The sequence below is a fragment of the Coptis chinensis genome, chromosome 1 (genome assembly GCF_015680905.1).
Source record: "Coptis chinensis isolate HL-2020 chromosome 1, ASM1568090v1, whole genome shotgun sequence".
Classification (NCBI taxonomy): domain Eukaryota; kingdom Viridiplantae; phylum Streptophyta; class Magnoliopsida; order Ranunculales; family Ranunculaceae; genus Coptis; species Coptis chinensis.
The window spans coordinates 22,833,707-22,851,092 of NC_141456.1; the positions used below are offsets into that span (position 1 = coordinate 22,833,707).

Genomic DNA, 17,386 nt, shown 5'->3' on the forward strand with positions numbered 1-17,386 from the left:
ACGAAATCCGATCACAATGGGTACCCGCTCATGTGAATCACATCTTCTCTGCAGGTATGTCAAGTAGTCAACGAGCGAAAAGCGCTCATTCATTTTTCAAAATGTATGTTTCAAAAGAAAATTCTTTGGTAGATTTTATGGTTCAGTTTGGTAGGGGACTTGTGCACCAACGTCATGAAGAATTAATGGCATATAACAAAGATATGATTGAGAAACCAAAAATGAAAATTCCCCATAGCTTTTTGGTACACATGGTTGATGTTTATACACATGAGTTATTCTTTAAATTTCAAGATGAGTTATGGGAGAGCTTGAATTATAGATTTGTACTTGTTAGTGAGAATGAAAAGTGTTGCATTTGCGTTTATAAGGTTCATAGAAAAATGGCGGCCGAAAAGTCTAGAGTGCGGGAAATTTCTTATCAAAAAGATCTAGATTTTGCTTCATGCACTTGTAAAAAGTTTGAGAGCTTAGGGGTCCCTTGTAGGCATATTTTAGCTTATTTGAATAAGATGCATGATTTGGATAAGTTGCCGAATCAATACATTTTGAAGAGATGGTGTAAAACTGCAAAGTCAGGGGCAGTCATTGATGATGGTGGAATGGAGGTTCGAGATAATAAATTATACATCATGAAGCGGAATGAAGTGATTCAAATGTCAACACTTGTAGTTGATAAATCCCTTGAAAGTGAAGAAGCAACTAAAGTGTTTATAGATGCTTTAAGTGGTGTACTTGAAAAAATTAATAAGTTGGTTGGTTGTGATACAAGTGTAGCAACACCACATGAGAAAGTAGTCAAGCGTTTGGTTGTGATACAAGTGTAGGAGTTTCTGGAGCAAAGAGTTCTAACTTGGCAATTAATTATCAAGAACCAAGTCGAGCAAGACCAAAAGGATGTGGAAAAATACTTAAAGGAGATAAAAATAAAGTACTCAAAAAGGCACAAAAATATAAAAGGAGACGGTGCAATGGATGTAACAAGGTTGGAGTGTCACACGATAAAAGGAATTGTCCGGAGCTTAAGAAGAAGGGTAAAGAAGAGCTAAACAATGAAGAAGAGCTAAGCAATGGGTAAGAAATGCAAAATTTTCCTCCCTTTCTTTTTATTCCTAGTAGAGTATTCACAAATTATTTTCTTATGTTAATTGACTTGCAGTGAAAAAACTTGCTTGTACGACAAGGACTCAACTTTGGACTTTACCACAGATGATGATTCTTATTCATCTTCGGGTAAATATACATTTTTAATTATTTTTTTATATGTATGTTTATTGTATTTTCATAGCTTTGAATATTCATGTGTTTGTTGTAGGAATGTCGCTTAATTAAAGAGAGTTGCACATAATTAGATTTTGAAAGTCGCATTGCAAAGGTTACTGCCATTTTGAAGAATACAAGCTATGATGAGTGATGTGGAGCTTGCTTTTGGAAGTTTCATTTGAATGGTTCTGCATGTATTTGGAAGGGTTTATTCTAAATTTTTTTTTGTGCATTGAATGTGTAGAAAATTAACTAGAGTGTTCGCTATATCATTTACATTCAGTTGTTGTGTCGTCCTAGATGAGTGAAACTTCTATTTCTTGTGTTCATGAGAGCTTGGAAGTGTTTGAAAACAGATTGATCTCGGAAAGGAAATTGAGACATTAAATTTATTGGTCTCGCAGCTCTAGTTTTTTATTTGTCCAAACATCATTGAAGAAGACTACTTTCCAATGCTGTAAATGTATCATATCCTAGCTCTAAAGCATTTAGTTTATTGTTATTTAGAAACAAGTGTTTGCTTCTCAACTTTACTGATATCCATGTACGAAAATAACATTGAACAGATAACATGGGCACAGGATCAAGGAGGGGCTTCAAGGTCATGGAACTTGAGGTCTGTGAAAGACGTGTTTCTTAATGGAGCCAATTTCAGACAAACAGGAAATGGCGTAGCAATCCCAAATTACAACCCTCAACAAAGATTTGTAGTAGCAAATGCAAGAGCTGTTAGGTCATTAACAAGATCAGCAGGTGCCCTGCCGCTCAAATAGATCAAGATGTTGATTCAAGTTTAAAAGCAACTTGATCGATCAGATTGTCTAGCAAAAGAAAATTCATTTCATTCTACATGTGTTTTGGAACATTCTGAAATTTTAACTTGATTTTTCGTACTGACACATGCACAGAGAGGCTCATGTCTTGCACAAAAAAAATTAAGTCAGAAACAAAAGGTTATATCAATATATTGTTGTAGTAAGATACAGTGTTCCACCAATACACATCAACTTCATAACAATCAATCTTCCTCACTTTCAAAACTTTCTTAGGCTAAACCTAGTAAGCTTTTAATGGGGTTCTCACTTTTGAACTCAGTTTCTCCTTTATTTGGCCATGGTGATGTAAGCTCTTTCTTTGTATTGGACTCAGCCTTTTCATTTGTCACAGCTGGAGGGCTTAAAATAGCAGCAGGTTGATTTCCATCAGAAGGGATTGAGTGTCATACGATGATCCCTTTGAGATTGATAGTAGTATTGTTTTCCAGCTTGTTATGTCTCACGATGTTATGTGCGAGCTGAAGAACATAATGCCCCACGCAACTCTCTCCCGATATATAGAAATCCTTGTCTTTATATTCAGGAAATCTTTTAAGGCAATTTAGCAAGAAAACATAATTATCATCCGCGGTCATTTTATCCCCACTCTTTTTCAAATTGGATGTTGTATTCGTGTATGAGAAACCTACTCCGACAGGGGACTCCAAGAACAAAACGTTTGCAACTAAAATCCCCACATAACAAATAATTAGAGTTAGAAGTTCGTAATGAAACAATGAAATTGTTTTGACTAAAAATCTAAATCAATATTCTAAACTTAAGATAATTCTACCTTTATTCCATGCATAAGGATTGTGGTGAAGCGTTTTGCCATCGCTGGCCACTCGGAATGGTCCAAGCTCCTGCATTGCTCCATAAGCAAGAGAAGAGCAACCTAGGCCTGAATACACATAAACAAAAACAAGTCATTCTCATTAAGATCCTTATTGGTAAGCAACATCAGATTACTATTAAGTACATTAAAGCAACATATTACAGCATTAGTGAGAATCAGGCCGGGTCATGTACCTCCATTGAGGCAAAAAAGAAGAGGCTTAGATTCTTTTGAGTGTTCTGCCTCAGTGAAGTAGTATTAGAAAGCGCAACTGGCCTTTTCATCAACCGTAACATAGCCTCCATACTGAGCAAAGTCCAGATTATGAGGCTGTCCAGGTAACTTCTCAATCCTATCATTTTCCTTCAATCCCTCTTGTGAAAGAACTCTAGTTTCAACAACAACCTGAAGTTCATCATAGAAGTTTGTGTCAATCTTCCTCTCTCTCTTCATTTTGTAAAGGCGAGTGAGAGCATCTTCTTGTCTAGCATGGATTGTTTGTGTAACAAAGAGTAAAAGTAGAAGAAATGAGCTAAGAAATTTGGCCCTCATGGTTGCTATATATACAAGTTTTCAACAGATCGAGGAAATGAATAGCTTTTGTTAGGAAGTAGATAGATAGCTTGCAAAGTTTCAAGTACGAGACTGTCAAACCTGTTTTGAGTTTTGACAACATAATTCTACACAAAAGCACCATGACTCCTGACTCACCCAAACAATGAAGAGTTGCAGACAACACTAAGTAAATTAACTTTATGTAAGTTACTTCACAAACTTGAATCCATATCTCAATTTTCTATTTTGAAGCTTCTGATTCAAAACAAATACTCAAATTATTGCAAGCAACTGGAGTTGAAGAAATGGAGAAATGATCTTATGTTTACATCAGTTTGTATTAAATCAAATCTTGGAAGCTAGACTCAGAGCTTACCAAAATACTCACCCAAGCCGCAACCCTTAAAATCAGACCCCAAGAACACGATCAATTCAATTTGTTTCAAAACTACCAAACTCAGACTCCATAACGATAAAAGTTCAATCTCATAAATTTTGTGAACTGATTTGAGGAAAACAGGCAAAAAGAGGAAGAGAAAGTGGTATGTAGGAGGGAGTGTTCTCATGAAAAAAAAGGTATTGGGGAGAGAAAAATAAGGAGAGAGGTTTGGGGTTTTCAGTTTTCGGGCCCGATTTTTAAAACTTTCGTGATTATATATATATATAATAAGAAACAAAATTTATGGAGCTTTCCTCTATAAACAAGTTACCATATTTTAATTCTTTTAGGATTTTGACAATTTTTGTTTCCATTTTTAGTTTAGTCATAAAATCAAAATTTGATTTGTATTTGATTGTTTGGTATCATTTATTCTATAAAGGATCATCTCAAAAACATTTACATTATAATTGATTTTAAAAATATAATTCTTTATACTAATAACGGTATCATTAAATTTTGAAATAAAATTATGTTTTGCATAAATAATTAATGAATAACTACAATATAAATATAAATAAGTAGCTACTCAAGTTAACTTAAAAAGTAGCTACTCAAGCTACACTATACATTAATTCTCTAAAAAATAGCTGCTTAAGTTAACTTAAAATAAATACGTACCTAAAACTTCACCTACAAAATGAACTCAAACCTAATTTTTTGTGATTATGAAGCACTCACCATAATGATTATCTTTCCAAAATTTCAGCTTATTTGAAAACCTCTAACATAAATAAAAATTATTGTCATCTTTAAAAAGAAATCTAACGGTCCAAAAATGTTGAATTTTTGTAAGTGTTTTTTGACAATGTTAAAGATTTCTAAATGAGCTAAAATTTTGTAGAGATGATCTTAATATTAAGTATATAATATCTACAAAAAAATAGATTTAAATTCATTTTGTAGGTGAAATTTTACTTACGTACTTATTTTAAAATTAACTTAAGTAACTACTTTTTAGATAAGGACATATATATATATAACAAACAAACAACTTATACACTGTGTACGTACCACCTCATCATCACTCCCCATCTTCTTCTCATCCGTCTTCACTTTCTCAAGCTCCTCACGCAACATTCTTATCTCCAAATCCTTCTCCGCCAACTCTTCTTGGACCAAACTCCAGTACTTAAGTCTCTCCTTAAAAATATCAATTTTCTCGTCGATATCAACTTTTTCTTTCTCCAAAGCAGAACTCACACCTCTAAGATCCTCTGCCGCGCGCACTTACAAAATTGGTTATTTCCGAGTCACTTGTATCAGCGATAGTAAGAATCTCCACCATGGTCTCCATTTCAATTTTCGATCAACCAGCAGTTGAGGTTCATAACATTTTTAGTCAAAGCAATTCTGGCCTTACAATAAATTAGCAATGACTAATAACGCGTGACTTTTATCTTGACTAATGGTAATTCAAGGAAACAAAAGACTTACTTTGCGTGTTTCTGCTTTAGTTCATGGCGCGATCCCCTTAAGTTATTCCACCATTTGATAATCGATCAACAATTTCACTAGCCTCCTATTGTTCGTGAGTTGTATCCATGTCAGAATCTTTGAACATAGTCTTAATGAAGAAGTGTTGACTCAAGTTTATGAGTATCCTCTTTCGAAAAAAAGGTGAAGTTTATTTTTATCTCAAATGCCTAATATCAATACAAATCGGTCTTGGTCACTCGAGAAATGAAAATATATTATAGATATCAGTCTTGGGGATCACGATATGTGTCCATTCCATAATGTCCTCTAATGGTAGAAATTTCAATATGCAAAAAAAATAAAAAAATAAAAAATAAAAATGAAGATGTTGAAGTTGCGGAAGAGCATGCAATGCTTTTGACGACCGGACGTAAAGGACTATTTGCCCTTTTGCCCTTTTGTTTTGTCGAAAAGATAGAGAATTGCTAGCGTCCTGCCTCTATAAAGGGTGAGGACAGTTCTACCCCAGTTCAAGACAAGGAAAACTACCTGATGACTTTATTAACCAATCTCTCTTTTTTTACTGGAAAAGCAAATAGATTTAAAAAAAACTTATTTCATCTTCTCCCAACAAGTGAACACATTGCCCACCACTTCTTTGCTCCTCCTCCATCCTCCGGCTCCCACCAATACAAACAAGGAAAAGCACCACCAACATCATAATCCATTTATAATTTATCCTTTTTCAGTTCTCTTGTCTCTCTCTCCTCATCTCACAGTCACACTCATAGACTCATCTTCTTGACAACACTACATTTGATAAAAATTAAAAAATGATAGTCAAGAAGAACCAATGTCCATTCAATCAAAGCAGTTACTCATTCTTCTGCATCTTGTTATTTGTTAATTGATACAAAGATGCAAAATTAGATTGAAAGAAAGTTACCCAATCTCAAACTCAAAAGTTCCATCATCAATCCAAACTTTCCAAAAGAATGAAAAACAGGCCCATGTAAAATGTTTAATTCTTGTTTTAGATGAAAGTTTCAAAAATAAAAGAGAAGAATGGATTGAAAGCAAAAAAAAAATGTTCTATAAATAACAAGGCTAGGCATAACCAATTGTGTTCCTAATTTGTTGATTCCATTACCGTCCGTTTCCACTAACTCCATCTTCTAGAAAGAAACTTTGATCTGAAGAGTGAAGATGATGTTATTGAATATGGTTGTGTTCTTATTTCCTGTAGCTTCTTACGTTTACTTCTGCTTTTTCTGTTTTGTTAACCAATATTAAATCATTTTAAGTTCAACCGGCTATACAATTGTCCAGTTAATATTTTTTGGGTTTAAGTGGGTAGAACGGTCCTACCCCTTATGGGGGCAGGACGTTAGCAATCCTCGAAAAGATAACTAGTTCTTTTAAGAGAATTGCTAGCGTCCTGACCCATTAAGGGTAGGACGGTCCTGACTTGGTAAATGACATAAAATCTTAACTGTTAACCTGTTAAACAAGTTTCTATTAACATAATGAGTTGACTCGGGTCATCTCTTCAGATCCAAATAACAGCCACAGTTCCAAACTCCACCAACAATTCTCCACCGCCCGTGATTGCCTGCAGATCGATCTTCGGTAAGTAGTAACTTCACCGGCCATCCATGAAACAAATAACTTAGTAACTCATGTCGATTTTGGATCGGCCATGGGTTGCACAACCCTCTTCCATATGCTATTAATTTCAAAAGGAAAAGATGGGTGAGAGATGAGAATGTATAAGATCATCAAACCAAGTCTTGCATCAAGAAAAACAAAATCTATTTGAGTACGGTAAAAAGTTGGTTGAGATTCTGTATACCAAGAAAGAACGAAGGAGAGAGAGCCTAAAATTATTAAGGACCGGTCAAGTCATTCTCCATTCGGTTTATTTTGTCATTTAATAGTCGGGACCGTCCCTACCCCTTAATGGGTCAGGACGCTAGCAATTCTCTTCTTTTAATTGGTTACACAAATTGTTGGATCTCTTGAGTGGATACAAGTACGGATATTGTACTGAAACAAGTACTTGGTGTCAATTCTCTTTAACTAGTGCGCATTCGATTAAAAAAAAAAACTCAACATATCATCGAGAAAACTCATATATAAAATTATACAAAATCTAGCATATGCCAGGCTGTACCTGCGCTATCACATCTGGGCCGTCTAATAAGCAATTAAGGGGTGATGGTGTATTGCATGACAGAGTCTATAACCAAGGCTCTAGATGCTAGCGCACCCAAGGCTCTAGATGCCAGCGCACCCATAATCCCGCGTACTCTAGCAACTCTAATAAAATTAAATTGGAAAATCTAGAGTACACGGGATTATGGATGTGCAGTCATTTGGGCGACTGGGCTCTCCACTAACAAAAGATAAGGGTGTATTGCATGGCAATGTACTGGATCTAGGTTCTCTTAAGCCTGTGTATCGGTACAGCTAGCGCATGCTAGAATCTCTCAAATTAAATATATATAAATCTCACCCTATTTGATTGCTTAAGCAGTTAAGCCTCAAAGGAAAAATTAATAACAACTTACATGTCTCAACTAGAATAAAAGCTAATAATTGTACTAGTAGAGGTCTAGAGGAGGATGTGCATGAATATATGCTAGTTTTTGGCTAGAGATTGGTTTTGACTGGAGTGACTTCTGATCGATTGGATCAAGGATTTTTAGGATTTTTTTTTTTTTTTTTTTTTTTCAAAAGACAAAATCTTTTTCAATTATGATCTAATTAATTTTGGATCTGCAATTTCTTTTCTAAATTCAAAAAATAATCATAAACTTCGGAATTGCCAAAACAATCGAAAACTTTATGTTGTAACCATTTTGTGCATGTTAATGCAGCAATACATTCATAATTTATTGTTAACATATTAATACAATTATTCAACAACCATTTTGAAGTTGTTAACACAATTATGTGGTAAGCATTTTCAACATGTTTATACATTCATATGATCATATCCACTTTGTCCAAACACATGTACATTCGAAGTAATATTTCAGACGTGTTTTTTTTTCCGATAATCCTTTTGATTTGGTTGTAAAGTATCTATGGACTATAGACCTATAATTATGATTTAGTCTTAGCATATGAAAAAAAGACAAAGATGAGCATATATCTATCTAATAAAAAGCAATGGTGTGGAGCCCACAGAGACTCCATCCAATGGTTGCCATTGTCTTTTCTAAGTTGTGACATGGCAGATCCAAGTGTTTGGAGAGTTTGTGTAATTTTATTAAGTGTAATCAATACTATGGGATCTATCCAAAAATCAACCAAAAGTCAACAATTGCGGTTTGACTTATAAATTGTTGAAAAAATTTGCATAAACCGTGCAATACCCAATTGATTTGGGCTTATAGATAATGAGTAATTGGGATGGCCTTGCGGGTTGTATTTATAAATTGAGTTGTTTACGTTGGTCTTGTGCGAATATTTTATCTAAGATGCGTTAATGCGCGCTTGCGGCGAAGTAGCGATGAGTTATCGGGATAATGTCGCGCGCCGCCGTCGAGGGGCTCGTAGCCGTAGTCACGGGCATACCATAGTATATATATATATATATGGTACCCGAGTATATAACAATGTTGACTTCTTTCCACGGAATGTCAAAATAAATGAAAACCCGGTATTCCATTTTGTCATTTAGCAGGACAACTCCGTAATTTCAACCAAAACCCAAAGGGTAATTTCGTAAACAAAAAGCCAACGGACACATAGCTTGCAAGAACAGCAAAAAAAAAAAAATTCTTTCCCCACAGTTCCTTCCTCAAAACTTAAAAAAAACCCAAAAAATGGAAGAATCAGAGGTAAACTTTTATTTTTTCATTTTGGTGCTTTAGTTATTTCAGTTTATTTGATTTTTTTGTTTGTTTGTTTGCAGAAAATTATGGTTTTGAAGAAAGTGTATGCAGATATGTTGCTGAATACAGTAAAAGAAGCAGCTGGAAAGATTATGGTTTGTGAAAGAAAGGCATTTTGTTTTCAGAAAGATGCTACTGATACTAAAGCAGAAGCAGTTAATATGCTTTTGAGGATTAAACAAGTTATGGATGCTAAGGTAATATTTTAGTTTTTTTTATTTATTTAAGTTGGAATGATTGTTTATGTTTGGTTTGTGGAGTGTTGTTATTTATATCATTGGCGATTACTTGTTTATTTGTACTTGTATGAGATAGTTTTGAGTTGGTTTGTGTTATTCACAAGGAGGGGTGGTTTTGGACAGTTCTGTTTGGTTTTATGTTATGTTGGCGGTGGGTAGAATCTGAGAGAATGAGGTACATGCCAAATGTAGGTGTTTGGTGAAAGTCACTATTTTAAGATTTTGAGACTAGGTGATCCTAATTGCGATAGGATAGGTTGGGTGTAAGAGTAGAAAAGGATAATCAAGCTTCAAGATGAATTTCTATATCATCTCCCATTGGAGGTTGGCATATATTTCTTTCCAGCTGCAATTGAATTGAAAATTGTATCCTTTCCTTGTAATGGCGGATGTGATCTGTTATGCTGTTCAATTAGTACTTTCTGTCCGCTGAACTTGTGTTTCTACTCAATGCACTTTAACATTTTCAGATCTTATAGGATTCAGTTGTGGATAGATCATGTAGTCATGTAGATACCTTGCCACATGGAAGTGTTTTTGTTTTGGTAGGAACCTACCTAGTGACAACAAATTGAAGTTCTAGTCAACTAAAGAAGTGGGATAAAGTGTTTGTTTGGGTTCCAACCATGGGTTAAGATGTTAAATATGAAAAAAATATGGCCGTACTTGCTACTGGAAATTTTAATCACCCTTATCCATTACTATTTCTACTGGAAAGTTTCATCGCCATCAATCTTAAAAGTATGATTAAGCCTTTTACATTGGAAGCTAGGAGAACTACTAGAAGTTTCATTTGATTGGAGTAGCAGGGACAGGATGTGTATTCCAGTTCCAAACATGGGTTAAGATGTAAATATATGAAGGAAATATGCTCGAACTTGCCAACTGGAAATTGGACAATTGTGCAAGTTTGTTGTGCTTGAAGAATTATTTCCAAATAGTTGTTTCTACAAAAGGATTTAAAACTAGAGAAGTGGGGCACCACTGAGATTCTCTTACTACATTCTTACGGGGTTATCTAGATAACTTCCTTAGTTATTCAGATCATATTAAAACTTCCCAACTGGGCTGCCTCCCATTGGCCCATTTATCATTTGCACTCCAGACCTGAGTTATATAGGCATCCCTATTAAAACGAATCCTTACTAGGTTGTCACCCCTTTGACCATTTATCTTTTGCAATCAAAGCCTTGGTTGTTTTGATCATATTATCTATTAAGACATCCCTACTAGTACTTGGGTGTCACCCCTTACCCTGCTTATCAAACAACTTATGCTTTTTCAAGGGCCTACAAAATCATTGCATTGTTATGAAGGCCCACCCACACCAAATAGGTGCCTGTGTAAGTGTGTGTGTGTCTCAAATGAGTACTTTCTAGATATAAATGAAAGAACATGTGGTCTCTCTGAATAAGTTTTGATTCAGAAATTGAAGGTGCAAGGTGTTCTTAGGGATCATAAAATCCTGAAAGGCAGAAAAGCGAAAAACCTAAATTTTCCCTGTAACTTCATAATTTTCTGGGTGAATTTTTCATGTAATGATAAAAAACAGAAGAGAATGATGAGAGGAACTCAGCAGGAAAACCACAACATAAGAAAAAGAAAGGAAACACGAACTAACAGTGCTGGTGCCTGGTGGAGGTAACGAATTTGATGGTGGTGGTGGATCGCTTTCTATATGGTGATCTGGAAAGTAGAAAGTGAGGCTGTTGATATCACTTAATGTAAGGTTGAGCTGATAAAAAGGAAAGAGTTTGTAGATCTTTGAAAGAATAAGAGAAGGAGGATATTAAGGAGACAAAATAAAGAGGCACATAAGAAAGTTGAAGATCAATTTTATTGAATATGAAGACTCAGATGAACATAATAAGCTGAGACATGATACATTAATTTGTTGAACAGTTAGATCATCAAATAAAAAAAGTTACATTGACCATTTGGCCTCCTTATATGGAGAAGCCAAATTTGATAAACTAGAAACAATAAGTTCTAATTAGACTCAAAATAGGAAACTGTTAATTATTCAACTTCCTAATGCTATTGAAACCACTAATTATGATTAAACTAGCACAGAATCTTTAAATACTAAGTAAAATGTTTGTAATTGTTGAATATATCACCATAATGGATCAAAACAATTCAGACGAGGAATATGGCTGAAATTCCATGATTGTCTATAAGCGGGATGTGTTAAGAATAGGGCACTATACAAAGAAAGTCGCCTCGGAGAGCACTTGGCACCTTTAAATGTATCCTGATAAGAAAATGGATTTTCGAGCAGAGTGCAAACCTGTGCTACCGAAATCTTGTTTGTGGATTTAACCTTTTGAAGCTAGTATATAAAATAATTGACATTGGCTGTGATTTTGAAGTGCATAACTTAGCATGTATTTCAGCATGCCAGCAGTTAAGCTTGTCAGAAAGTGGTCTTAAATATCTTGAAGGTAAACAAAATAGTACGGGAATACCCTGATAGAGGTACAGAGTCCAGACAGGCACTAATAACATAAAGTATTATCCAATTTTTTGTGCACAGGAGACTTAAAATTTTGTGTAAAAGGTGGTCTTATCCTTTTTGTAACTTTAGTAGTTTGCAAGAAAAAACTAAGGGGAATGAACAGGGTAGGGGTTAAATAGTTGTACCAAATTGCGGTTGTTTCTTTGAGGGATACACCTTTTGGCCTATTCGTGTTCCGTTGTGAGTCTCCATGTTGTCACTTAGTTTAGTTTTTCTTGGAATTTGTTTGCACTTGTTTCTTCCCCTGTTTCTAGTTCTTGCCTTGTAATACTATCTCATCCTTGTTCTTTACTATTATTAATATAAAATATCTACTTCACTGATAAAAAAAAATCATTGCGATCCCACATTTGATTAATTTACGCAATAGTTGATGTGTTATGTGATGATCTCAGGTCTCCCCAGTCTTAACGTCTCAAATATTTTCTGTTTGTTTCTTGTAGATTTTTATTGTGCAAGGGTTAGTCTCGTGAGATTGTCTGTGAACACTTAAGACCTTCCATGAGACTGACCTCTTGAGTTGTCTGTTCAGGATGCAGATAAAAGTCTCTTAGCCCCTTCCACACCTTTGATTTCTTTTACCATTTTCTGTTTATTGTCAACTGATTATATACCGTCTATACAGATTGCTGATATGGAAATTACATCTTTGAAACAAAAATCGAAAATTGAAGAGCTTGAAGCGCAGCTTAATGAAGCAGAGGATGTTGTGACAGATCTTAGAGCACAGTTGAATGCAGTGCAAGATGAACTGGAAAAAATGAAAAAAACTCGATTGAAGCCTTTGGATGAGCAAACTTCAAAAAGTTTTGCTGCTTCACACGAAAACTCTTCACATGCAAACGAACTGAAGACTTCTGAGGTCATTTTATTGCCTTCTCTGGATGCAAGGTGGAGATATAACAATGCATCTTCGGACCAGAGAAAAATTGGCGATAACTGCTGTTTTACCTCAGAAAGTGTAACCACACCTACTGACCCCTGGAGAAAATTTTCATTGGAGAAATGTTTTTCTGGTAATGGAGATTTAGCTTCCATAATCTTGAAAAGCAAAGAGCCCGAGCTCTACAGAAACAGATATACTCAGAGAATTCGTGCATTTGAAAGGAACCTTCCTGATGGGAAATCGCCTCTTCTCATGCAGACAGAGGATCAGGAATCAAACCTGAAGACAGGACCAACTACTAAAGAGGACATAACAGCTGAAGTGACTTGTGTTGTAACTCCTCCCAGAGAATTCGATGTGAGGATAACGGAGAAGAAATCAGATGTGATGGAAGACGAACACCAAGCTGTCACGCCCTCTCGCAGGTTATCCTCAAGAATAAGCACTCAAAACAAGAAGGCTGTTGTTGTCCCTTGTGCTAACAATGGCGTGCAAAGCTGTGAATTATCTGATATTTGGAACGTTTATACATGTTCAGGCAATAGCATGGCCAAGTATAGAGAAAGTGTACCCAGGGCAACTGAAGAGGAAGTTGAGAAGAACTCAGACTCCCATTTTCATCCTGTGTCATCGTTGGATAAAGCTGATATCGATTCTCTTCGTGAATGTAGTGGAAATAAAACTAAAACTACTAATGAAGTAAATGTTCAAAATACTTCCGCAGAAGATGAACCAGTAGTAGATAAGTCAGAATTATCAAGACAGAATGGTGAAGACAGTTTAGGGGTTCAACTTTGTAAGGTTGATCACAAAACAGTTGATCTACCAAAAGGTTCTAATCTGACAGGTGTAGAAGCACGTAATACCTCCAATGAAGCAAATATCCAACCTGCAAGTGACAGGCTTATCAAGTTCACATTTCAGAGGAAACGCAAGAAGGGATCCTTGAGCGACCCTGATGAAAATGAATATCAAGAACATAACACCGTGAAGAGAAGAGCAGAGGAGAATCAAATTGGTGCTCTGGCGCCTCATAAGTTTAGCTCGAATACGGAGTCTCCTGATAGTCCGCGGTTAGCACAGGCAGCTCATCAGGTTGATTAACCTTCTTCCATTATTATTTTTTTGTTGCTCTTGGAGTGGTGATGATGATTTTTATCATATCATATTGACCAATTTGCATTTTGGACGGCCTCTTTTCTGCATGTGCATGGTGCCATGGTCATGTTCTGTTCATTTATGCCAATTAGCGATATTGCGTCCTACCCAACTGTCACCTTTTCATTTCTTGTTTTGGCATATTTATTATCTTCATCCTTCATCCCATCATCTAATTTTTTTACATGGGCAGCCAAGATCTTTGTCTGAGAAGAGATGCTTAGAACTGGCTGTTACTTGCATACGGCAATAAATATTGTTAACTTGAGGTGCACCTTCCGTGTCTTATGTAATTCTCGGCAAACGTTTCTTCAAAGATTCTCAATGGATGACCGGCTAATCGTCAAGATAGAGCACAAGATAGAGTATTTATTTCAATCATCATACTAATGAAGTAATAAGTATTGGTAATTGTAGTAATATTTCATTTGTCATTTCTCATAGTTTTATCTTTTTGATATAAAAATGTTAAAGCTGATATATACTGGCTTCAGATGGTATTTCTATTTTCTTCGTAGCTTATCTGTATATCTGCAACAGGATCGTAAGGCGCTAGTCGTTATCATGGGAAACCTCTCATTAAGAGGGTTCCAACCTGGCTAAAGTGTACAAGTTGTAGTGTTTTACAAGTATCCTTGACTATTATTGATAGTTTTGTTAATTGGTAGTTGAGATTAGTAATTCATTTCAACTTATAATCTTTTGAATCTTTAGTTGAGCAGGTAGAAATTAATATAGGAAACTTGAGAGCAAGGCCGGCCATAGCTTCGGTGAGGCCTTAAGTGAAACTCAGAACTTGAGGCCTTTTTCCAAACCAAATTTTAAGTCAGTTACTCCATTTTTTTTGTTTGCAATTCTACACTATATAGCAAGTTTTCTTTGCCTAATAGGATTGAAATTTATGTTTATTTTGATTAATTTGTTTCTCATAGGTGGTTAGACTTATCATTTGTGGAGATATAGTATAGAGATGGAAAATTGAAAATTTAACCATTTGAAATTTGAGGTATTTTCGGAAATTCTTTTTAACATAAGAGAAGGAGAGTTATTACTTTTTATTAGGAGACTTTTATGGGATATGTATTATGTTTTGTAGTATCCAAAAATCTTTTAGTAAGATTTAGTAGGAATTTTATGTTGCATAGTACGATTTTTGTGGAAATTTGGCCTTATGGACGAGCCGGCACTGCTTGAGAGGGTATTGGGACGGTTACTAAATTTTGTGTTTACGTAGCATTCGGTTTGAAGACAGCTGAAAAGGTCCCAAACCCACCTCTTGGTCAGATCGATCTTCGTTAGCACCAAACCACTAAATACATGTACATGTGCACCCCCAGAACTTTTTCAACTAAGATCCCAGCTGGTTAGTTCTGGGAGTGGGTCTACAGGACGCCATTTTGGTGGTTTAGAGGTTCAGGTTGTCTTGAGGATATGGAGACCAACTTTTTTTCATCATTGGAGCCTGGTGGGCATCTAAATTAAGTAATTAACCAATTTTTGGAGTGGGTGAAGCCCAGAGCCCACTCAATAGGTTTATGAAAGAGGCTCAAGTCGATTATGGCATTATGGCCCAATGTAGCTAGGGGAATAAAGCAACTGTGCACAGGAACAAAAAGAGGGCAGATGATAATGTAATCTTCTGTGGAGACATGTTGGTCGTGCTGTCTATACTCTATTGTGATGTTGGCGTGCTTTTCTGTTCGATGCAGCTGCCTTCACCGTCTTTTCTTTCATTTTGTTTTTTTGCTGAAACGCACTCGTGACCCAGGTAATCCCGAATCCCGATGTCTCACTTATATTACCCAATTAACCTTGGACCTCTTTTGTTTTTATTTGGCAGCAAGCCTGCTCTATGCATACCTTTTTAATTCAGGCCGTCTCTAAATTTTCAATGGCTATGTGCAAACAACAAAATGTGGTCCTCTTTCAGTCTTCCATCAATACAAAATGGATCATCGAAATATTATTTTTTTCGCATTTTTAGCTGCAAAATCATCAATGAAGTTTTCAAAATTAATTTTATCTAAAAATTCATTTTCAATAAATATTAACGCTAGCTCATTTAGTCTTTTTTGTGACATAGTCGATCTAAGATATAATTTCAATCATTTTAATTTTGAAAAACTTATTTCTGCAGAGTAACGGAAACAGTTAACAAAATTTTATAAGCTATGCTTACTTGAAGAAGAATAAAAAGTTAGGTGAATAAGTAATTGAGATTGATCAAAGTGAAAACTAATACAAATCTACAATTATAAAGAAAGAAATTTTGAGAACGAGAGAATACTAGATAATCAAAAGGTAAATAAAGGGTTTTTTTTTTTTTACTCTTTCTTTTGTATTTGAGTAATTGAGGGGCTCAAACAACAATTAGTTAGAGTGATTTTCCAAAAGAAAACGTTATTAATTAGGGAGAGAGATATCTAGTTGTTGAGAAGATCTCCTCATTTATTATATCTCTTATTTATTTTTATTTTACGAAAATAATTAATGAGGAAAGAGAATATGAGAAGATATTTCAGTTGTTTATTGTGAAATTTCCAATTTTTTAGGCTTTTGGTTGGTTTGGGATTTTGATATGCCAAATAGGCATTTTCACCTAAACATATTTTTTGGAGCTTTGTATATTTAGGGCCCTATGCGGTCGCTCACATGGCACCTGCTCAGGGCCGGGGAGTTTCTATATTTCCAGGCTTCCAGCCAAGAAAGGTTGCGCACTCTAACATCCCTAATTCCCTATGATGATGATCACTTTGCTTTATACCAAGTACAAGTATTTTTGCTCAATGTTTTGGTTTTCATAAACAGACATAGCTAATATTTTGGATATGTCAGACTGCTTTATATTTTTGTTAATGTAATTCGCGGATCTGATGATGGATTTTTTTGGACTATGCTCAGTGGAGTGGACAGAATTTGTTGCTCTGTGACCATTATAACAACCGTTTCCTTTCAATTTTTGAATGACTGCCTGATGGAGAAAAACATAATAAAGAAGACACAAGTGCAACGACATCCTGAGGTGTGCATTCTAAACTGCACACACGCGCCTCGCTGCCTGTGTTACATATACCAAGTTTTGAACCACATAAAACTAAGTAAAAGCCAGCAGCAAGAGTGAGATTTTGCACTCTGAATGTCAGTTTGTCTCCTTTGCCAATCCAAATAATGATTTATGATCATGCCACTCCAAAGTTTTGAACTCACCATAGCTCTGGTCGATGAAAGCTGGCGTGTACTAGGTGGGACCAAATCCAGTGATAAGTGATAACAAACAGACAATATCACTTTTGCTAATTAAATAAGATTTTGTGGACTTTCTCACATCCTAGTATCCTACAACTCTATAAATAATCA

The 17,386-nt window shown here is 35.4% G+C and overlaps 1 protein-coding gene and 1 pseudogene across 3 annotated transcripts; one reads left to right on the forward strand and one right to left on the reverse strand.

Moving 5' to 3' along the window:
* Positions 1 to 2,206: 2,206 nt before the first annotated feature.
* On the reverse strand, positions 2,207 to 3,705 carry LOC147522964 (serine carboxypeptidase-like 40; annotated as a pseudogene). The gene is made up of 3 exons (XR_015215339.1): positions 3,108 to 3,705; positions 2,872 to 2,979; positions 2,207 to 2,763 (listed from the first exon to the last, which is right to left on the reverse strand). The product of XR_015215339.1 is annotated as a serine carboxypeptidase-like 40 (transcript).
* Positions 3,706 to 9,038: 5,333 nt separating this feature from the next.
* LOC147522965 (uncharacterized) lies at positions 9,039 to 14,727 on the forward strand. Of its 2 annotated transcripts, none has more exons than XM_086596273.1 (4): positions 9,039 to 9,174; positions 9,249 to 9,425; positions 12,611 to 13,966; positions 14,223 to 14,727. In XM_086596273.1, exons 1-4 carry the CDS (start codon positions 9,160 to 9,162, stop codon positions 14,280 to 14,282), a joined length of 1,608 nt encoding a protein of 535 aa, XP_086452399.1. In that variant the 5' UTR covers positions 9,039 to 9,159; the 3' UTR covers positions 14,283 to 14,727. The 2 variants fall into 2 exon arrangements, with proteins under 2 accessions (XP_086452399.1, XP_086452403.1); XM_086596277.1 differs by having other exon boundaries at positions 12,611 to 13,954.
* Positions 14,728 to 17,386: the final 2,659 nt, after the last annotated feature.

Coding starts and splice junctions, on each gene's coding strand:
- LOC147522965 (XM_086596273.1), top strand. Junction 9,426..12,610: donor AACAAGTTATGGATGCTAAG/GTAATATTTTAG, acceptor CCGTCTATACAG/ATTGCTGATATGGAAATTAC. Junction 13,967..14,222: donor TAGCACAGGCAGCTCATCAG/GTTGATTAACCT, acceptor TTACATGGGCAG/CCAAGATCTTTGTCTGAGAA.